General features: G+C 42.4%; 2 protein-coding genes across 4 annotated transcripts in view; one reads left to right on the top strand and one right to left on the bottom strand.

Annotated features, from left to right (window-relative positions):
• The window catches only part of LOC119167929 (uncharacterized), a 105429-nt gene extending 96769 nt beyond the window's left edge, over positions 1-8660 (bottom strand). Inside the window, exon 1 of the mRNA XM_075866971.1 lies at positions 7906-8660. Within this exon, the coding sequence (XP_075723086.1) occupies positions 7906-8471 (566 nt within the window). The 5' untranslated portion in view covers positions 8472-8660. The remainder of the gene's footprint in view (positions 1-7905) is intronic.
• The window catches only part of LOC142765641 (uncharacterized), a 39703-nt gene extending 17535 nt beyond the window's left edge, over positions 1-22168 (top strand). For 2 of the 3 annotated variants that reach the window (XM_075866972.1, XM_075866973.1), the window contains 6 exons: positions 13176-13298; positions 16079-16147; positions 18242-18313; positions 19630-19704; positions 20942-21127; positions 22004-22168. In XM_075866972.1, the coding sequence (XP_075723087.1) occupies positions 13176-13298; positions 16079-16147; positions 18242-18313; positions 19630-19704; positions 20942-21127; positions 22004-22065 (587 nt within the window). In that variant the 3' untranslated portion in view covers positions 22066-22168. Of the gene's footprint in view, positions 1-10176; positions 10362-13175; positions 13299-16078; positions 16148-18241; positions 18314-19629; positions 19705-20941; positions 21128-22003 lie in introns of those variants that run through there. The other variant, XM_075866974.1, reaches the window with a different exon arrangement.
• The last annotated feature ends 1848 nt before the right edge of the window (positions 22169-24016 follow it).

Raw genomic sequence — 24016 nt, forward strand, 5'->3', positions numbered from 1 at the left:
CAATGTAAACAGGTGTTGCGATGACATCAAGTGAGCTTATAGTGCTGGCACATCGTGATCGCGATCAAATCTTCGTACCATGCTTGTAATGAGCATAGAAATCTGTTCAGTAAGAAGGCAATCTTAAATAGGTGTTCACTCAATGCTCCTCATATAATCATGACTTTTATTTTCAGGTGATGCCGGTTTAAAAACAGCAACAAAGAAGCAACTTCACTTATCACCAACAATATTTTACAAGCTTTCAATCTCTGCTTAAATACATTCATTTAACGCATCATATATGCTCGTTACGCCCCTTCCATGCAAATCTATTTATTTCAGAATAAGTTTTTCTGAAGCAAGCACTAAAAGTGGTCATAAAGATTTATAAAATTCCAAAATTTGTTTCTTTACTCACTCTGCTTAAGGTCAAATGTTTTAAGTAGTATACGTCAACGGCAAGAATAACACATTTTCCACGGTTACTTCATTCAGAAAACTTGAGGATGGAAAAGTGAACTCTCCTCTCTAGGGGGTGCCTCTTTTTTGCTTTTAATAACAATATTATGAATAATAAGTAACACCATGAGAAAAGTAAACAACTTGCAACCAATGTATCTATGAACATTTACTGCTTCCGCAGTGAATATAACTCGCACAGTAATGAGTTCAGACATTGCCATTCCGACAGTATTGAAAGTTGGGCTAGTTGGTATACGGATGCATTTGGTTACAGCGTGAGATCAACGAGAACGGAAGACGCTCGTCTGTGTCCCTGGAATAATTATGATTGGGTAGATAACGTTCAGCAGGAATTCTCAAATCATGAACGGTAATCTGCCGTTAACCCTGAAGAGAAAGGCATATAACAGTTGAGTCTTGCCATTACTAACCTACGCCGCAGAAAGCTGCAGCCTTACAAAGAGGGTTAAGCTTAAATTGAGGATGACGCAGCGAGTGATGGAAACGAAAACGATAGCTATAACCTTAAAAGACCAGAAGAGAGCACTGTGAATTGGGGAAGAAACCGGGGTTAAAAATATCATAGTCGAAATCGAGTTGAAGAAATGAACATAAGCCGGGTATGTAGCGCGTAGGCAGGATAACCGCTGATCATTAAGAATAACTTTCTGGATTCCGACAGAAGGCAAACGGGTTAGAAAAGACAGGAAGTTAAGCGGAGGCCGGTGAAATTAAAACGTTTGCTGGCATAACGTAGCAGTAGAAAGCACGAGACCGGTTTGATTGGCTGATCATGGAAGTGGCCTTTGCCCTGTAGTGGGTGCAGTAATGCTGATGATGATGAGTTTTCTCAGCAGTGGAATTACCAAAGGGGGGCCTATTATGTTGTATTGAAGACGTCGATGTTCGAAACCACTTATTGCGTCTGATGGCAAGAACGCAACTGACACAACACGGCGTGGTCGCCGCGCTTCTTACCAAGATAACAGTGCCAACAAAGGATGCGCGCACATGCTCTACGCAGTGGACAGCAAAAGACATAACATAACAGACACGTTTTTCGGGATACAACACTCCTCCCCAAACAAGATCACAGCCGGTCGTACAACAGTCGATCTGGTGGACGCGTCACCCTAGTGCTACGTCTAAGCACAGGAAGGGTGCCCCTTCCAAAATATCACTGGCATGCGGCAACGACATTTCATCACCACAGTCTTCCAAATACTCATGTTTCAAAGAAGTACAACGCAGGCGATCGGCAGGCACAAAGCGCGTTTATTTTTCAACGTACACCAGGAACGCTACCGGAGATTTCACGCTCACCACCTCTCCAGGTCGCCACTTCACGAGTTCACCACGAACGGTACGCACGAGCACATAATCTCCAACAGAAAATGCTCTAGGTTTGCCCCTAAGTTTATTTGCGCTGCACGCTTCCCTTTAGGACTTGGCTTCAATCGTGGCTTTCATGTCTGGTTTGAGCAGAGAGTCTTGTGCGCAACTTTCTTTTAAGAAACAACTCTGCTGGTGCTTTACCAGTGAACTTGTGTGGCGTGGTTCTCGCGAAAAAGAAGCGATCAACTTTGCGTTGCAAATATCTACAACCATGGCTCAGTTCATCATCTAGCAGCTGCTTCAGCAATGACTGTCTAACAGTCTCCACTGCTCGTTCGATTGAGGATGATAAGGCGGAGTCAAGGTATTCTTGACGCTGTTCGCATGCAAGAAATCCTCAAACGTTTTTGCTCGAAACTGTGGCCCATTGTCCGTAACTATCTCATGAGGCAACCCGTGTCTTGCAAACAGTGACCTTACAGTTTCGACAGTCCTTTGCGCAATAGTTGAAGTCAGTATTTTTACATCTACCCACTTGAAGTGGGAATCGACTGCGACCAGAAATATCTTTTCTTTTTCTGCAAAGTCAAGGTGCACTCGTTCCCAACTTTTAGTACACCATCTCTATGGGATTAGTGACACTGCCTGGCCTACTGGTCTTGCACTCCGACAGATGTGACATGGTTTCACAGATTGTGTGAGACAACTACCGATTCCGGGCCACCGTATTATTTATCTTCCCAAGGCCTTCATTTTACTTATACCTATGTGTGTTTTATGTAGCAACGACATTACTTATTACTAAAGAACTCGGGGTATAACGACTTGCTTCTCCCAAATTAAGCAGTCCTCATGTACCGAAAGTTCAAACCACCTCAAAAAGAAAGGTTGTTACTCCGCATTCACAGATGGCGGCCAGCCATGCTAAGTCAATTCACCCATAGCAGTCAAAACACATTTTTTTAGACGTTCACGTGCGATGTCCTTTGTTGTTAGGGGCAATAGGTGACCAGTAAAGAAGCGAGAGATTGTGGGATGCACCGTCTGCTACCGGCTTCCGGTTCGAAAAGAGTAGACGACGGGGAACCACTTTGTCGCAAGCCTCAGATTATTCGGGATTCGCGCGCACGGCCGCCCGTTTATCTTCGTCCTGACAAACCATGGTCGGTTATTCAGCCGTTGGCGGCTCGTACTCGAGCGTGAAAGGCAAACGCACGTATACTTTCCTTGGAACGAAGAAAAAAAATGAGGTGGGCCACGGCTGTTAAGAGAGCCGCAGCGACAGGTAGCCTTTGAGTACGGAACGTTGAAGCCAGAGTGTGCAAAACCATTAGATAACAGGTACGTGTGTATTGCACGCTAAAAAGCTTACGCATGAATTTGGTACGAATATTATATTGAGAAATAAATTGTCGCTCAGGCTCGCCTAGCAAAAATATTATGGGAACGCATGGGCGAAATCTACCTGCCATACGAAATGAGCGCCGGCCATTGCACCCATATACATGACGAAAAACGCCAAAGCTTCACTCAAGGTTAAGTGTACACGAAGCGCTGGACAAGACCATTTGCGTTTATCTTGGTCAAACTGTGCGCCAGGACGGCACCAAAAGAAAGAAGTGCGTTAAACAAGCGCAGGGTTTCGATTATTTGGCGCCATCTATGTCTGACTGTATTGTTTAAGTGCTGCCATGCCGTGCAGCTTGACCGAGCTTAGCGTTCAAATAAGCATCTGGCTTCGACTAAGAAATACATCTTATAGCTCGCTAAGGGCTAGAAAAAAATGTTTCAACGCGCTCAATAAGCGTTGCGCTACATGCCAATCGACTGACGAGTTCGGCCGTAGCAGCGATCCCGAAATGAACTCTTAGCACACTGCTACAGTCATCCCCATCCCCTGAGATTTTTAAAATGGTGACTTCTTATCTGCAGTACCGTATCATACAAGGAAAACTGTTTTGCGTATCGACTGATCTGCTAGCCAAACTGACAGCACCCCCGAGCAGCTTAAAAGCATTGCACATCATTTAGGTGTGACAAAAAAGTTTCTGGACCGTTCATGTCTTTCGTAGCTTGTCATCATCACAGCCACAGTTGGCAAAAAAAAAACAGCTTCTAAAGCACTGACATTGCGCAGCGAGGTGCTTTTTTCAACGGAGCAGTACAAAAATGCGCGCTTGCTGCTGTTGACCCGTGTGGTGCATCGAACGGGAAGCTGTCTTATCCCGCAGTTCCCTGTGATTGCATATTTTACCGGTCACCTATTCTTTCATCAGGGAAAAAAAATCCCATTTACGTCATCAGTGTTTTCACTGATGCGGCAACCCATCATGCGACAACCCGTCCGACGCGACAACCCGTCAGCATGGCTAATCTTTGCCACTGACTTGTGTACAATACAGAAGCAGTATATCGACAGAAAAATGGCCCAGCGGTGGACTCGCGCCGCTGCCACAGCAGTGGTGCGGTGTGTTGCTTCAAATATTACCTTGAGTGGCTGGTGATCAGTGATAACAACGAAGCTGCGACCATAAAAATACTTGCGGAATTTCTTTATGCCGAAAACAATAGCGAGTTTTTCTTTCTGGATGTGTGGACAGTTTCTTTCTGCTTGTGACATTGATCTGTAAGCGAATGAGACTGGACGTTCAACGCCATGCACAACGTGCGATAACACTGCGCCCAGCCCGTAAGCATTGGTATCAAATGTGAGCTGAAGTTTTTTTCTCAAAAAGGCGAAGCATTTCTTAGCGAACTTCGGTGACTTTGAGCGTATCTATCTATCTATCTATCTATCTATCTATCTATCTATCTATCTATCTATCTATCTATCTATCTATCTATCTATCTATCTATCTATCTATCTATCTATCTATCTATCTATCTATCGAGCCGCCTACGACTTCTAGCTCTCCCGTTCGTTTCGATAATGGTATCAATACGAAACTTGGTATGGCATAACATGACTGTATGAAGAACCTACCTGAAAGTCATATTATGATAGTTATGATATGTATGTCATGAATATCATGATTTACATTTCATGGTCCTGCAGCTCTTGAGGTGGTTTAGTTCGCATGACACGTTGCAAAATTGATATGGTATGTCATGATTGCATGGCGAACACAAGCGACAGACCCTAACATTAAAATCGTGACATGCGTGTCATGTAACAACATGACTACAGGCCCCGCTCATGATGCGTTCGCGGCTGTTTCGCTTGCGTCACATACACCACATTTGGTATTACGTACGTGAATGAATGACGAAGGTATGTGACCAGTGCAAACAAGATCATCATGAGATTCATGTCATGTAACAACATGACTACATGACACGCTCATGATGCGCTGATGGCCGTTTCACAAGCTTCACTTGTACTAAATTTGGTATTACGGGACGTGAATGAATGACGAAGGTATGATTCTGGGGCAAACATGATAAACCGGAGAAGCGTGTCATGTGACAACACGACTACATGCTATGCTCATGATGTGCTCGCGGGTGTTTCGCTTGCGTCACATGTACCAAACTCGGTATTACGCAACGCGAATGGACTACCTAGGTTAGTGACACATCCAAACATGATAATCACGACATGCGTGTTATGTAACGACATGACTACATGCGACACTCATGATGCGCTCGCTGCCGTTTCGCTGGCTTCACATATGCCAAATTTGGTATTACGTGACGGCTATGGATGACGAAGGTGTGTGACTGGTGCAAACATGATAATCATTAGATGCGTGTAATGTGAGAACATGACTACATGCCACAGTCAAGACGCCAATACAATTTCACGTGACACAGCGCGCGTGCTCGCCGGCGTTGCCACGCCAGGCGCCGGTCCTGCCATACACTTGCAGGTGCGCGCCGCGCTGCGTTGCTTTGACACATGCACGTTTCAGCGCGTTCGGCGTCCCTTCGTCACGAAAAGATGGAGACACAGTGTTGTCTGGGTAACGCATCGGTGCGAAATGTGCATTTCGTTTCGGTTGCCGTCGGGCCACTCCGATGGACGCTGGTCGCGCCTGGCGTCAGACTATAGACTGCTTGCGTTTTGCTAACGTACCGTCTCTGTGCCCAGCGTGCGCACGCGTCAACTATACATCGGAGTATATTGGGCTCTTCATCAAGCGCTTGCGGCCGTTTCGCTAGCTCCACATATTCCAAATTTGATGTCACTTGGCGTCTATGAATGACAAAATATGACTGGTGGAAACACGATAATCTTGACACGTGTGTCATGTAAGCGCATGACAACATAGCACGCTCATATCGTGGTCGCGGCCGTTTCGCTAGCTCCACATATACTAAATTTGGTATCACGTGAGGTGATTAAAATACGAAGGTAAACGACCCACGGAAACATGATAATCATCGCACGGAAGTCATGTACGGCATTATTTACCTCCACCTCGTAACGTTGGGCTGATTTAAAGTCGTCATATCAGCATTTCTCATTCGTGCTTCGCATATCATCGATTCCCACTGTACGTAGGATATTTGTCAATTCTCCTTTAAATTGTACAGATCCGACATTGTTTCTTTAGTTATTAACTGCTTATACCGCGTGGAACAATCTTCACACTGAGGGGATCATTGCCATATGCTTCCTTTGCGTATATTCTAGTTGTCCTAGTTCTAGTTGTCCAGTCGAATTGGGCAAATATTTTGCATAGAAAACTATTAAGCCCAGAAATGCCCTAATCTCGGTCGCATTGCTAGGTTTCGTTGCGTCGAGAATCGCTTTCGCTTTGCACGCTGTGGGATGCAGACCATGTTGGTCTATCTCGAGCCACAGGTACTTTACTCTTTCTTGGAAAAAAAACACATTTCATCACAATTACTCGGATGCCATATTTACAGAGAGCATTTCGAACTTCTTTCGTTCAACTTTAGCACTATATTAGGGTTTTTACAGCAATATGTACTAAATAACAGGCTGTACCAGGACTATTTGAAACATTGCAGGTGCCCTCACGACGCCGTACGGCAACTACTGGTATCTAAAGAAACCCATGTGCGTGTTAACCGTTACAAGTTTTTTGGCATGTTCATATAACTCCAGCTGTAAAAAAGCTTTGGCCAAGTCTAACACAGTGAACACGTTTTCTCCGACTAGGGACGCAAATATGCCATCTAGAAGAGGTAAGGGATAGTGATCTACATCCATTGACTTTTTCACACTGACTCTATAGTCGCCACATATCCTTATTTCTTGGCCATTTATTTCTCTTAGGCACGATAACTAGCGGCGTTGCCCAGGCGCTGCGCCGCACCTAGTAAACTGCCCCAGCCTTATCTAGTTCCACTAGTTTTTTTTTTTCGACTTGTTCTCATAAAGCATACGGTAAACGCCTGCCTTTACAGAAAACTTGAGTTGCATTTTTTTTTGCGAATGCTACCCTTGTATCCTGCTTAAAAAACATCAGCGTACTGTTGTTTTATTGATTCTACAGCTTCTAGAATCTTTATGGGCGTGACGACTGCTGGTACCTTAAGCGCAACCTCGTGAAGTTTCTGCAAGGCATCAGAGAAGTTCACTTTTATTGTTGCGACCCAGTCACGACCGAGAAGCACCGGAATACGCACACTTTCTTCGTACTTGGCTATGTCAAGTGGTAGACGGTGACCTTGCTGCTCACCTGACATCGACTAGCGCATCACCCTTTACACCGATTGTTGTGCCATTTTACACTCCAGGTTTTATGTACTCACAGTTTACGATAGGCTGGGGAAGTTTTCTGCAAAATCTTTTTCAGGAATAATTGTAACGGCAGCCCCCGTGTCCAGCTCCATCGGTACTTCGTGACCATTCATTATTACTTTTACAATTATGGTACAACTATGGGAGGCGGGTTGCCTGCTCTGTTTGTTTGGCACGTTGTAAACAAATCCTCTCTGCTGCCGGTACTTCTAGCGAGCACAACTCGAATTTCGCACATTTTCCCGACATGACCAAATTTAGAGCACTTAAAACATACAGTTTTTAAAAATGGGCACCTTGTAGGAGTGTGCTGCTCACCACCCCTCTGACAAACTACTGCAGTTTTTCGCGTATAGCTTTTTTTTTTTTCAGGTACCTTGCTTGTTGCAGTAGGCTTCCTCTGGTTTCCTCACCAATAGAGTTCAGCGTCGCTGATTCCAGCGTTGTTGGACAGCATGTCTTGGGTGACCTTCTGTGCAGCTTCCATGGCGGTGGCTACCTTGCACACCCGGCACCAGGTGACCTCGTCGTCGGGCAACGCGAGCAGGCGGCACCGGATGGTGTCATTCCGTAGCACAGCAATGAGGCAGTCACGTAGCGCTTCTTGTAAGAACGTTCCAAACGAGCATGTCGCGGTGAGATTCTTCAATTCCACGAGTACCTGCGCATTGGTCTCATTTGACTCCTCTGTCCATCGGTAGAAGTAGTATCGCTCGGTTACCACACACCACTTAAGAGCGTACTGCTGTTGTAACACCTTCTTGGCATCTTCGTGCTTCACTTCGGTGGGTGTTTTCGGCAGCAGTAAGCTACGCGGTGTCACGTAGGCCTTCTTTCCTATAATATTCAGGAAGACTTGAAGCATCTCTGCGCCATCTATTTGATTTGCTTTCGCAAATAACCTGAACCGTTTTAGGTAGACGTCGATGTTACCCGAGTCCGGAGAGAACTCTGGCAGCTTGCAGGAAGTAGATGCCATAGCTTCTGTGCCACTTTATCCCATCGTCGTGGCCAATGTTGGAACGAAGACACCGATGTTCGAAAACAGTTCGTTGCATCTGATGGCAGGAACACAATTGACACAACACAGCCTGGTCGCCGCACTGATTGACAAGATAACAGCGCCAACAAAAGATGCGCAGGCATGCTCTACGCCGTGAACAGCAAAAGACAGATATTATCGTAGACGAAGAAAGTGTTTAACAGCGCAAACTACAGGAGGGGATAGAATAGACGAGAACAGAGCACTCAACTAACAACCAAAGTTAAACGCAAACCAACTGCGATATCCATGCAGCACCAACCAGCCCGAACAAGCACTTTGTTACAGATAACATCACAGACACGTTTCTCGCAATTACAACATGCTACCTAAAAATATGACATGTAATAAGGATAGAACTGCTGCGAAAAACGTATTACTCTCTGTACAACGTCAAAAGAGCGCACGAGCGTATTGTCGTGTATTTGTGGTGATTGCGACCCAATTGCCATTATAAGTGACACAGTCACATTCGCTGCGCACGCAAACAAACAACCACATTTTATCGCTCATATATGAATTTATTTGTGCGTATGAACCTCTTAGGAACACAAATCAACCCCTAAATACGATTTACAACATCCGAGAATGAATATCAATTCACTTACTTCTTAGGCGGCAGCACTGAAAGTCATGCATGCCTTATCACCTTATTTCAAATTCTTTGAAAAGGCGAGAAGTGCACCGACTTTGACTACCTTTACTAGATGGCAGCACGGGCTCCATAAGCACATGAGAAAACGCTTTTTGGGAGGAGTCAACCGTTTTAAAAGCTGTGGTGCCAGCTGTTAGAATGTCGAATATACAGGACAAATTTCCCCTAGCCGTGTCTCAGGAGAGCAAACAAGGGCGCTAGTAATAAAACGATGTCGGAGAAACAACTTTGTGAAATGCAAGGTTTTGTGATAAATACTGAAGACTTTAGCATAGATTGATTGATATGTGGGGTTTAACGTCCCAAAACCACCATATGATTATGAGAGACGCCGTAGTGGAGGGCTCCGGAAATTTCGACCACCTGGGGTTCTTTAACGTGCACCCGAATCTGAGCACACGGGCCTACAACATTTCCGCCTCCATCGGAAATGCAGCCGCCGCAGCCGGGATACGAACCCGCGACCTGCGGGTCAGTAGCCGAGTACCTTAGCCACTAGACCATCGCGGCGGGGCAACTTTAGCATAGCCATATGTTTCTTGTTGTGAACGGGACATTTTCAAAAATGATATCGCAACCCTTACTACCTATTTGGGAATCCCTTCACACATCACTACTGCCTCTGGCTACGCAATCCATGGGGCAGGTACAGCCAAATGCATAGCTCTTCTGGAATTATTTCAGCCAGTAGCGCAAGGAGTTTCATTTTAACAAAGTTCTATTGCACCTGCTGTCACAAAGAAACGCGGAACCTCGTGCGTATATATTTTTATGTGAAACACGCATTTGCAGAAGGTGATTGTTCTTTGTTTAACCTTTTAGGTTGCAGTTTAACAGCTGCAGTTCCTGCGCACATGCAAGAAAACATACCGAAGGACCAGAAATACCGAGAATTTAGGGAAATAAATAAATGCAAGCTTTTACTATTGTTTCTACTCAAAAGGTAAATCTCGAACACCTGAATATTTCTAGGCTTTCACACGCCACTCATTCTGAAAGTTGGCCCTGGGGAACAGCCCAATACGCATCGTTTTTTTTTGTAATATAGGTGGGTGGTAAGAGTGGAATTTGATAACATTTCAATTAGCTCAAAAAATAAGTGCCAACAAGAATGAGGTTTTTTCATTACGCACTGACCGCTTGTCTCATCGTCTGCGTAATTACCGATGAAGGTGAGATCTGGGCATGTTCTCCTGTTTATTGTAACGACAAATATTTTTTATATTTGATATGAAGTATTGCTTGCATTTATAAAAATAAATTAGGCCCCATGAGCACGAAAAACTGCGCATTTAGTAATGCTATAATTCAGTATGCTAAATGAAGCAAAGCTGAAAGAAAAGGCAAGTAGATTAGGTCACAAGAATCCCACAAATTATGAGTAGAAAAAATTTGAATAGGAAAGTGGGAGGTAATGGTAGTTGTACTGATAATAGCAATCCGGCACTCTCGCTATTTTCAGCAATAAAGAACACAACGAAAAATACATTTTACCATTTTTTCCTGTTATTCTTGAGGCACTACTCTCTTTGTTATGTCCAACTAAGAGATTCTAACAGACAATTAAGCGAGAAAAAGCATAATAATAATCAGTTCTTGTCTTTAAACAAGCAGTGACACGAAAGCTTTGGGTTGCCATTTTCTTGCGTCGTATGAACCACCAAGTTTTGACAAGTCTAGAAATGTGCTGGTAAGTTAGAGGGTCCCGGTAATTGTATACATCATGTTTTGAATATCCGGTTTCGGCGTCTACGGTATTTCGGCGTAACAACACGGCGGTTCTCGCCACGTCTCAGCACAAGATATCGTGACGGTTCCGTAGCCGGTCCCCTCCTTGCCTTCATTGTTGATGCACAAGAAGTAATAAACATGCGCAAGCAGCCGTTTTGTATATTTTAGTGTTTTACGTAGACACGACTAGCCATTCTGGTGTGTAATGTCGCCAGCATTCACACTGTAGCCTGAAGGTATGCTAGCATCGATTTAGGTGGGTACACCATGCGAAAACTGACCTTACCATCACAATAACATATACAAGCATTGAGCTTCCCACTTGCTCAGGCTCGGTCTTTGTATACAGTATAGCTTTCTGTGATGCAGTAAACTCACCTTCCAAAATTGGTGTCAGTACTCTTTTAGTTCTGTTAAAGCGACGATGGCAAATACACAAAGAAACCGAAATGAACCAAAAAGAAACAGGAAGTTCCCACGCCTTGTGCAAAACGGTGTCTTTTGAAGCGTGCAGTCAGCGAGTGATTCGCGACGGCACACTTTTGCGCTGTCATCCAATTGTTACAAGATGAATTTCATAATGCAAGTAGTTGGGCTCATCAGGAGCGTCATTTTTTCTGGGGTGCAAAGGGCAACTAATGTTTTGACGTACAGTCCTTACCCCCGTTAGAGTACACGCCTAGGTATTCTTGAAACGAAATGAAGTTTACGGTGGTGCGAAAAAAAGAAATTGTAAAGGTTGTACTAAGCCGCGCATGGTCGACAACACAGAAACTGCAAGAATCTGAAGACATTTCCAGTTGGTTCTATGTCATCGCTAGGATTCAGCTAGGTGATGCTAGGTTGTCCCTACGTCGATACAGAGCGCAGAAAGGCTCTATTAAAACCGGAGATAGTTACAAGCCCGACACGAATGCCTAAATTACAGATGAGGGAATTTGCGTTGAAACCAAGCGTTATGAACCTTCTCAGATCTACTTGTAGCTGCCGTTGTCTTTCATGTTTCCTAATGTTCTTTCGTGTTACGGGCTCAGAGTCTCCAGCTCGCCCTCATTTTCGTGGTAATTTCTTGGAGTTAACTGGCACCTTCTTTATTTTTATTTGAAGAGTAGGGGGATTTACTTAATTTACACAGTACATATCAAAGTTTGAGGTGTTGGAGGGCCATTGATAAACAATAAACATTAACCAGTTTCTTCCGCATAGCCTTACCTTGATTGTAGATTTTTGATAGGGGGTTCACAAATAAGAAACTCAAGTCTAAGCAGTTGCAGTGCTAAAACAATAATTGAAAATGCGAAAAATCAGGAGTTGCGAAAAATCTCTTAACTGGTGACTATACGAACATAAATACATTTATTTTTTGCAAGCACTGCGCTTCCAAATATGCAACAAATCAGGCCAGCTTTCTACATAAACCTTGAACGTAGGCCTATTTTTTTCAGCTTCGCAACAAGTAGCCTTGGTTTGGCGAAGAACGCTTGCTGCTCAATTGAATTCACTCTGATTATCAGGACCCCAAATCAAATAGTTAAGATTGCTAAGATGTAAAATAATTATGAAGTAAATAACGAGCATATTTTCTCAATTATTAGTTGATAGTGAATGCCTAACGTATGTCAATGGTAATGAAAAATGTGGAAAAGTCACAGCATATCCACGGAATAAATGATGATCAGAATGGCAAAGCATCCATCAATCCGTACGTGCTTCCAGCCATGCGTTCATCTGTCCGTAACTGCACCCGTTCATGCGTCTGTTCATGCGTCCGTCCGTGCGTCCATCAACCCGCCCGTGTGTCTGTCTGTCTCTCTGCCTGTCCGTTTGTGCATCCGTCCATGAGTCTGTCCGTTCATCTAGTGTACACTTAAAGTATCGCCATCTCACTTCTTTTTATCATGTATTCATCATATACAAGTACCGCCATCCAGCAGACAATCCAAGGACTACACGAGAGTATGTTCGATATTTCGGCTTTCGGTGCTTTGTTAACACCGAGAGCGTGATAACGACACCGTGCTACGTTTTTCGTAACATGTGGACATGCGGATATGCGCCCGAGGACGGGTATGCGCCACTGGTATGCTGGTATGTGCCACAGGTTACGCAGCACAACAATGGGAGACGCACAAGCCACGACATAAGAAACTTCGCCCCTAAAAGTAAACTTTACAGCTGGTAATGCGGGCGTCTGATTGCGTACTTTGCTTGCAAAGAACGATAAGTATAATTTGGCATTGATGTTTTCACTACAGAAGCTGAAAATGGTGATTCGACAGAACAAGGGAATGATGAGGAAAAACGTACGTCACGGGGTAGTACGTCGGATAGCTCAAGAGAGACAGTGACTGCGCCAACAGACAGCAGAGACAAGAAAGGTGAGAAAACGACAGTACAGCTGCCTTTTGCAGTGATGGTTGTTTTAAACGAGTATTATGATAAAGGAGCCCGCGCAATAAACAAGAAATGGCATGCGGCATACATTTAATGCGCATGTGGGGTCAGTATTAGTATACTACCGCAACTAATTAGTATAGGTGACAAAGTTGTTAGTTTCTCATTAGAATAAAGAATACTTTGAGAAACTCGTTCGATAAAGGCCACAAAGAACTGTTGGTATTGAGAATGTCTGTGAAGGTTTGCTGATTTTGTTCAGACACTTGCGCCCCGCAGCGGTGGTCTAGTGGCTATGTAATCGGCTGCTGACCCACAGATCACAGCATCAAGGGCTGGCTACGGCAGCTGCACTTTCGATGGAGGCAAAAATCATGTAGGCACGTGTGCTCAAATTTTGGTGCACGTTAAAGAACCCTTGGTGGTCGAAATTTCCAAAGCCGTCCACTACGGTGTATCTCTGGTGGTTTTGGCACGGTAATCTCCACATATCAATCAATCAGACATTTGCGTTGCTTTTCATATTTATGATAGTTTTAATCCAACCACATCTTGATGAGACAAACAGCCAATCTCTAAGTTGTTCCTGCAAAGAAAAATGAGTGTGCTTTTTGTGCATCTATATCGTGACGTTGCGAGTTCGTCTCAAGTGGAAGTGCTGCAATGCTCTGCACACGAGCGACACCTGAAAAGTAGTATTCAGACAACACACTGTCGTAAACTCGTTGACAATTTAGATAATGTGCCGTGCGATTTCAAAGCAACGTGCTCCATTCAGTAATTTTGTCGATATCATGTACATGTTTTTTAAAACGGCCACGACCGATTAGACAGACGCTCGGACTAGTTGGTGATTGCGAATCAACATATTTGCACAGCGCAAGACTACGAGTAGTTATGACGTAACTACAGAAGAGACAAAGACAGAAAGAGCGCTGCTATAGAAGAGACGAGGACAGAAAAAGTGCGGCAGTGCTATTTCTGTCCTTGTTTCTTCTGTAGTTACGTCGCAACTACTCGTACGCTTGCACTGTGCAAATATGCTGATGCTCAAGACCGAGTACCACAAATAATCAAGTGCGGTGACATACATGAGCAGCTGTATTGTAAAGTACAATGACTGTTTAAACTATTGCAAAGTTATATATTGTAAAGTTACTATTGTAAGGTGCGATTACAATGTATTGTAAGTGCATGTATTGACAGTGTAGTGTAACTGTATGAATTCGCCTTCCGCGAAGTGCAGCACTAGTGTCGGTCATGTCATGAATCTGTCACTGAATATAATAAGCGTCTAGTACCATTTTTAACTCAAAAGGTCACAATACTCAGAACCCTTGCAAAAACAAAAAGTCATTAAGGGTTGAGCTACCTGAGCGTGAATATACTATCATCTACAGAAGCTATAGGCAATACCTTTTCTATATACCCTTCAAACATGAATAATGATCCATTGTTTGGAAATATGCATCACGTTAACATGGTATGATTTCAATGCACCCAGTTTTACATTCTAATAAAGAAAAAGAATGAATGCGTTGAGTCCTGGGGGTATAGTAATTACTGCGAATCAACATGTAATTAAATATCTTCCATCATTGCGATTCAATGCTAGCATAAAAATAATAATTAACCACGAAATGAATTCAGATTTTGTTTGTTCTTATTTTTGTCGTTTGGAGCACTCCTCACATTAATCCTGCAACCCAGCTTGTCGAACGATCCTCAAACATGGTATGGTCTCGAGCAAAGTGATTCTCCGCAGCACTGCGCAGAACAAGGATTTTTAATGACTACTAGTTGTCCCTTCAAGAAGCCTGCACGAGTGTGAACATTGTGTTTAAAGTCATTTATTAAACTTGCGGTGCGTTAGGCGCATCCTCAGCTGATGTGAGCAATGTTACACGCTGCCGCTGACGAGGATACTATTAGCAGATGTGGTATACAAATGACGTTTAAAAAGTGTGCAACTTATGGTGATTTTTCTCGATATATAATCATATGCTTCGACTCGAAATCTCCAGTAGAGTAAGCTGTTTTCATTGGTGGCTAATATTATACCTACTCACAATTGAATAATCTAAATGAAGTATTTGCTAACACATGGGTGCTCATTTTGAAATAGGTAAAATTTATGGCCACATAAATGAACAAAACACATGCTATATGGTATGACTGCTGCATGATAGGCGTCTTGCCACTATTATTGAATTGGTACATGTGCCTATACTATTCCAAACCTGTCTGCAGAAAACATGAGGGCGAATATTCGTGCTAGGAAAAAGGCTTCGTCAGGAGTACAGGAGTGAAAAATATTATCCGCAGTCTCGAAATAAATGAAGTATTATATTTTGGTGCAACCAGATATAGCTAGCCCTCGGCGCGAGAGGAGAATAAAATGATGTTTTCACAATGCTCATTGATAGAGGAAAAATATCTCTTGGTATGTCTGAATGTAGAATATGCGAGATATATGAGAAATCCAGAGTAGCAGAATCAGTTAGTAGGAGGTAGAAAGAAGACAATTTTTTTTAATTATAGATGCATGCTGGCCTTGGTTGTCCCTTGTTCAAAAACGTAATTACAGATTGTTTCTAAACACCATCTCCATTCGGCGACTGATCTATTATAGTAGCTTGACTATGTCAAGTATCATTTAAAGGGAAACAGACATTCATTAGAGCATGAAGGCTGAGAAATTTAATGAGATCAAGTTTGCAATATAGTGCGGTTAAAAAACTCTGCATTCTTTTGTAATAAACAGGTTATGACAGTCAGGAGGATGAAGATAACAATCGAAGAAATTCGAGACTCAACCCTTCTGAAAGCGGAGGTAAGTCGAAGTGCTGATAAAGTGCCTATCTATCACCCTTCTCGATGGCACCTTATTCAGTTAACGTATTGCCTTATTCAGTTGAACTCTACTTGGAATAAGCAATTTTTCCTTGAGCCATGCATGAAACGGTGTTTCATTATGTTTTATTATGAAAAAACAAAAAAATTAAGAACCAAGGTACATCAAGGGATGTGTTTGCTCAATAAAAATTCAGTGTTTTGTGAAATATTGCATTATTGTGCAAACATATATGTCGACATTTTGTCATTATTAGCATTTTGTTGTTTTAGGTTCCCAACTAATATTGCACATTTACTATCGTTATGAACTGTCCAATAACATGAACTTCATAACCGTAGCAGTCGTGTAGGTGGTAGTATAGATGGTAAGCAAAAGCGTTTCGCTTGGGGCGTTGAAGTTATAATTTTAGCAAAAAAAGTGAATCAAACTGTTTTTAAGTCATTGCTATTAGTGGACCCTTGCCGAAAAGTTGTGACAACTTATATGTAAAAAAATGAGGCTCTTGATCATGTGGCCTTTGGCGAGGCACATTTTCCTTGAGAACTGTGTGAAAGTATTATCATAAAGCGTAGAAGTGTTTAGCCACCTTGCTCCATGTTTGGTACAACGACAGGCCATAAACCGGAGGAATAATGACCTAAGTGCCTTGATATTCACCTGCGTTATGTGGCTCAGTAGGACTCCGAGGCTCCCCGATCCAGATTTTTTTTTGCAAATGAATAATATATTTCGCTATCAGTAAGGGCAACTTAATGTTCAAGCATGTCACAAGAAAAGGAATGTTCGTACGGTTGGTACAGCCTCACTTAGAGAAAATTGCAATAAATGCAGCAATCACCGGCTAGCGTGACATTCCACGTTTTTGGTATATATGGTATGCCACTGGGAAAAAGGCAGTAAGGTGGTTGAAGGTTAAAACTACTGTCTGGTGGAGTAAATGTAGCTCGTTTTGTGTACACTTCAGTGCGCAGAAAAGGAGTACTATTGGTTCATGACTTCTTTGCGCAAACACGTACACGGACACAATGAAAAAGAGGCAAACAACACGGGGGCAAACTCACAACTGGTTTATTTTGAACAATGAACTGTTGAGTACTATTGGTTATTGTAACAGGCTTTTAGATGCGGAGGTAAGTGTAATCGCTACAACTTGTGAGTGGAAAGTTTTCTGGGGCTAAGTGAATGAGTCCTACAGCTGTTTTCCACACTGTGTAGCCAGCTGGGAATCTGTAAGGCCAAAAAGGAGCTGTACCTTTATTTCGCGGAGCTATACTTGAAAAAAGAAAGTAACTTTTCAGCACCTCTCATCACTGTTGCTGTGATATAAAATAGTGGCAAATTACTTTGTTGCCATGGTAGTAGACGTGACAACACATTCATGCTGATAATGACACGTCGTCATGCGCATAGAGTGTTTTTCGCGTGTGGCTCACAATAACATAGATTTGGCTATAGTATGCTTCTAACTTGTCGCACGAATTTTATTGTTTGCAATATGTTTGTTGTATTTCGTGTTTATAATTAAAGTACAAATCAGTGATAGAAATAGCTTGAAGAGTACGTGACAAGGTACTGAGTCACTTTACAGCGTACGTGGGGATTCCAGTTGTAGTTTTCCTTGCGAACAATTGCTGAAATGCTGGCAGCTCGAGAATGTGTAAATTCAAGCCTGTCCAGCTTGCGTGATCTTTGCACTTAGCGCTGCCCCAAATCAAACAGTTTCTCCATCTTCAGTGAATGTTCAGTGAAGTTTCATCTTCAGTGAAGTTTCTCCATCTTCAGTGAATTCTTCCAATGAATGTACTTTAAGAACATTGAGTAGTTCGATATACAAAATGGCGCTCAGTTTTTCTCTACTTTACAACACAACAGCGCATCTTACTGTAAAAATCAATGCAAGACATGGTATTTGACGGATCCTTCTCGCTATCTGCATGAAATGCGGATTTAGCTTACGCCGGAGAGTGTCTGGAACAAGAAAATGACGTTAATAAGAAAAAAAATGTTGAGTGGATGTTTATGCACCTATTTTGAGAAACAAAGTGCAAAATAATCTCGTTCACTTTGCAGAAAACGCTGATCGCCATAGGAAAAATGAAGAAGGCAGTGGCAGTGATAACCGGAGCCATAGTGTCAATGAAGGTAAGAACCTAGATTTTCGATGGTTTAAAGCAGCCGCGCATATTAGCTACGTACTTTGCTCCATGCTTATTTATGCTGGCCGAGTAAACTGTTTAAATCGAAAGCTTTGTATGCCTTACAAAGGCTAAAAACAACAAGATTGATAAAAAAGCTACAGGATAACATATGGCTTCATATTGATGTCCGAGAATGCTATAATTCACGACGTTATCATGGTTATTTGAAGTGCACGAAAGTCCGGTTTGCAGGAAGTATAAAAAAAGTTGCTATTACCTTTCTCTCTCATGAGAACCATTCACCGAAAAAATATATTATTAACATATGCGTAATTAGGAGGCAGAAAAGTAGCACGACTATGAGGGCTTGGAAAATTCTAACAATCGGGCGATCTGAAACGCCCACTTACTTCCACCACTCAACGAGCATAAAGCATTTCGCTCCCTATAAATGCGACCGGCACAACCGAGCACCGTAACAGCTGTTCCACTCTTGCGGACAATCGATAATGCCATCGATACTGATTTGACTGCCTGCTTCTTTACTGTCACAATCAATATTCAGCGTAAAAGGAACGTAAAATACCAACACGCCAAGCCGGCACAAAAAATATTACAGAGGAATGTTCCGCATAGAAGCTTCGTGCGTCTTCAACAACATTGTATTTATCATTTCTTTTCGTTTGAAAGTTTATTAGAATTAAGTTCGAACTGGGGACATTGAAACAAAATGAAAAATATGTTGCCCGCGTTTTCCTCACATTTGGCTTTACGAAAATCGGCTTTCTAAAATATACATCACACTACACGTGGGTAGATATAGTTTTGAAAGCATATGCTACAGAAACAGAGTTATCGTATCTTTTAATTCACCTTTTTTATTTTTTTCGACATTAAATAGTATTTCAACCCTTGACTTCGGCAATTTAGCCTTGCGACATGTAACTTTGACAGTGCACGTTGTGACTGTTGCATACTCACATCTCCTGTTTGAACCAGAAAGATTAATAATTTCTAACTTCAAAATATTTTTGTTCAGAACATTAACTCCTGATAGAAGAGCACATAGCATTGCTCATACTGATAGCACGTGCACTGGTTATTGTTTCCATTTGCATGCCCAGCACAAACACGCGAGTTGTTGACAGCGTGAAAATTTTTTACGTAACTCATTAGCACTTGCGTTACTTTCCTAAATTTCTAAGGGCCACTAAATGCACATAAGTTTTAAGGCACGTGTACTAACAAAAATGTGGTGCAATAATAGTTTTTGAACATGAAAATGAACCAACTAAAGGCTCACATTTTCTACTTTCACAGGCAAGAAGAATGACCCTGGTTTGGTAGAGCCGCCCTCCCAGTCAGCCCCAACTAGGGGCATAGGTGGAGGGATAGGTAAGATAACATGTTATGGTGAGGTTCATCACACCAGAAAAAATGTTATTCAGTAGTCGTCAAGTGTGGGAGCCATTCAGCTGGCGCCTCATCAGCTCTAATATATGCCGTTCCTGAAAACGCACAGAATTAAGCGATAGGCAATATTACCGGAAAATTGGCAAGCCACTCTGTGTACACATAAGCTTCAAAGAAGCTGTGCTAGCTGCTTTGCGTATCACTTATGCCACAATGAACACATCTATTCAAAGTAAAAAAAAATATTCTACGCGAACGTTTTTATACTACCTGTATAATTCACATGATTCTGGCAGGAACTACACAGATGTTTCGAAATATTGATGAAAGTTAGGCAGAAAGCTGAGAGTTTATTATGCTGTTCTGGACTGCATATGCGTCATTAACTTTTCGCTGACAGATGTTTATATATAGTAAGAAATACCGAAGCAGCCACTATTGCGACACTGTTTTTGTTATAATTACTTGCTACCTAAATACAAAACCTAAATGTCAAGTATTTTCAACATAGTTAACACCTCGACGTGAGCTTGAGGCAACAACTTTCTTCATAACTGAAGGCGTCTCTGTACAAGTATTTATATATTAGCCCGCATGTTTTCATTGCCTATTCGATTTCTTTAAAAAAATTCATATTTTTACATTCGAGATAGGGGTTGATAGGTAGGAAACACAAAAGCAGCAGAAAAGCAGAGAAAACGAAGCCGATTTGAGCAAATGATAGAAAAAGTAAGAAAAAAACAGCCCCTCGTGTTTGGAATGCTCAAGTTCCTATATTTTTTAAGAATGAAAATCTATTCAGTAAAAATGAAAATCAGACTTCATGTTGTGCATCACTTTCAAAGGCCGCTTTACTCTGACCTACTGTGAGCTTCTCCACTCTCTGTCTATGTCCGCAGAGGGGTATTCACTAAAAGGTGTTGGTTTACCAGTACTCGCAAACGTCTTCAAGTAAAAGACGTACACAAGAGTTAAGAGACTCTGTGTGGACTTTGTGTGCGCCCCTCTGTTATTGTGTAAGTTTTTCACACGCAGCAGTGTACGAGTAATGCCATCTCTGCAACTATACTAACGAACATGCGTCAGCTAACCTACTTTTGTACAGCGGAGGTGAAAAACCTTTCTGTGTTCGGGTGCAGGTATAATCGTTATGCGCATACACATAAGCATTCACGCTCAAACGCTTCCTTTGGATACAGCATTGCTTCCTTTGTTTCAGACTGGACACGGCTTACACCCAGATGCTATTTTAAACCAGAAGAAGGAAACTGTGCTGGTTCACATTCGATTAGGAGGTGGTATTTCGACTCGTACTCACAAAAATGCATATCATTTAGCTTTCCTGTGTGCAACAGGAAAGCAGGAGCTTTTCTAACGTGCAATGTGTGCATGAGGATGTGCCTCAGTAAGTACTATTTGAATACAAACCTCTGGAGCTTATCTTGTTTGCGTGCTACGGTATATGTGATACACATATACTCCATGTTTCTAGTGAACAAAATCTAGGATGGCACCCAATACACTTTAGAACAAGCTTAACAAGTGATGACGTCATAACAAGCATTACTGGTGTCAACACAAATCAACTAAGTAGATCAATAATTCCCTTTTTGTTTTTGTTTTTTGTTGGGAGGGGGAGAGTCCAAATCCGCAAACTTAGAATCAAGCGTCTGCAGAAAGACTTGAGGCACGTTTGCATCAGCTTCGTAAGGTATCTTGAATATGCAATTCCAACCTGCAAGCGTCGCTCTTAGCCGAGGTGGTGAGAGTGCAACCCCATTTTTGTCAGAAAACGTCACCTGGCATGTTACCTGTGCACAATGTGGCAGCTAACCAATAAACTCTCGCCCGTTAACCTAAGACATTAGGGCTGCCCGGGTGAGGCCCTCACTAAGATTGAACACTCCCTTCTTCCTTAGCCACAACTTAATAAATACATCATATTACCACGAGTTTTGTTTTGATGTGCTCGCTTTAACGCACGAAGACTGTGAGCAATGCACGGAACAGATCTCGCTGAGATCAACAGATCGTGCGAGATGCTATCCTTCAAGTGTTGTGCTCTCAACGCGAGGAATATGTGCGAAAGCCGTAGCTCTCCCTAGTGCAGCTGTATTGTCTTGTACCGATTGCACCAGCCTTTTGTAGATTTATTCGAGATCACAATTACGAAGAATCAGCTTCAAGTTTTAGTTCAAATAACATTCATTTCTTTCCTGTCACTTTAGTTGGTTCTTTATTGAAGTGAAACTGACATTTCTACATTCCTCTTTTGTTGCAGAAACTAAGCGAGGATTAGAAAAAACCAGGTTCATAAAAAAAGTATGCGGCACCAAACTGTGAGCATGGTTCACATTAAATATAGACGATTCTTTACGATGTGTTTACCAATTTGCCCTAAAAACAAAAATGTATGCAGAAATAAATACTGTAGGATACAGACACACTCTCGGCTTGCGAAAATACACACAGACATCTACCTAATAAAATGAAACTTCTGGGCGACCTGCTCTGGGCTGACCGGCAAGCCGAAGATGCCGCCCGGCTCCAAGGACTTCAAGGGGTCACCTCAGGCATGGTCACGATTTTCGACGGAGGGTGGGAAGGGACAGGGGTTAATACCCTCTTCTCTCCACTTCACCTGAAGGTAACTGCCGGACGTTGAATGAAGTTTATTCATTTACTCATTCTGGCTTCTTGATTTTGCACCACGGGTGAACGAAATCACACGAATATTTGTGTGTTTGGAAGGGGGCGACTGTATGTTAATTCTTTGAAAACTTACCTTTTGTGGTAGATGGTGTGTGGTTACCAGATTATACAGTTTCGACGATGCAGTATAAACCGGGTTTGATTTCTTGCCTTAAATATACGTAAAATAACAGAATAGACGTTATGGGAACGTCATTCGAGTTTACGAGGCTCGTGAAAAAAATCTTTTGTTGCACAGAGAAACCTCGTATAATAGTAATGATAAGTGTAAGGTAGAGAACAAAAGAACGTGTCGTATCGGCAACGGCACGACACTCAGCTGTCGGCATACGAGAAAACGGTGCTTCGTAAGGCTTTATTAGTACGGCTTTAAAAGAAATGAGGAGATTGTTCAAGCACCGTAAACGACACATGTGCGGTGCCTACCAAAGTGATCTATATGAGCGTCAGCATATATTCGTGTGAAAAACAAATAAAATAAACATGCCGCATGATATTATTTCATAGTATTACAATAAGATCCAAGCGCATGAATGCCTTAAACATAGCGAGCTAGAAATACGTTCTAAAATGAGTGAAGGTCAGATGATGTTGACACGAGAAAGAATGCGAACGAATACACATGTTTTGGAAGGAAGCAAATACTTGTTCGATTGCTTGCAAACTCTAGTTAATTCAATATAGGGAGCTTTACTGACATACCCTAACAAAGTTCGCTCGCCTTTTTTCTTGAACGCACGTGCGGGAAGAGAAAAGCTGGAATGATTTTCTTTATTAGAATGAAAAAATTCTTACCCCAAAATAGAGGGTAACTCTCCCCGTCTTTCCATTGGAATTGGCACTGATGAAACAGTGAAGCTATTGGGTAAGCTGGGGAAACACAACGCAAAAATGTACAACAACAAACTAACAAAGTCTACTTACACACAAGAAAGCAGTGCGTGGTTTAGTGCACTATAAAGACTAGTGTTTGGTGCAATAAATGTGTTAGTGATAATTTCAGCACTCGTCTAGAGTGGGTTGAATGAAGTGGAATGAAGTGTAAATGAAGTGAAATGAAGCGGCTACAGCGGCGGGAGTGTAGTAGCGAAGTAGTTATGAGTTGGAAGTCGAGAGGAGTGGCAAATGCCTGTTTCCGATGTACGACGGTCTCGAAATATAACAATAATATGTGGTGTGTCACTTCCCTAATCTACGATGCGAATATGAGAGACGCCGTACAGTGCAGAGTTCCGGAAATTTCGACCACCTGTTGTCCTTTGACGTGCACTGACAATCTCACAGTACACAGTCCTCTACCATTCCGCCTCCGCCGTAGTGCGACTGCCGTGGCCAGAATCGAACCCGCGACCTTTTGTTCATTAGAAGAGCACCGCAGCCACTAATACACCGATGCGTAGAGGAACTGAGATGTGTAATACTCGGCTAAGAACAGAGTCGTTTTAAAAGGTGGCTGTCATCTTCGAGGCGTCTTTAGAAAATTAATAACGGCCCCGCTGAAAATTTTTGTCCGTGTTTTAGTTTCATAATTATATGTATTCATATGAAATTGTGTCATACTCTCGGATACGCCTTTCGAAAA

This window comes from Rhipicephalus microplus, chromosome 6 (assembly GCF_043290135.1).
Source record: "Rhipicephalus microplus isolate Deutch F79 chromosome 6, USDA_Rmic, whole genome shotgun sequence".
Classification (NCBI taxonomy): domain Eukaryota; kingdom Metazoa; phylum Arthropoda; class Arachnida; order Ixodida; family Ixodidae; genus Rhipicephalus; species Rhipicephalus microplus.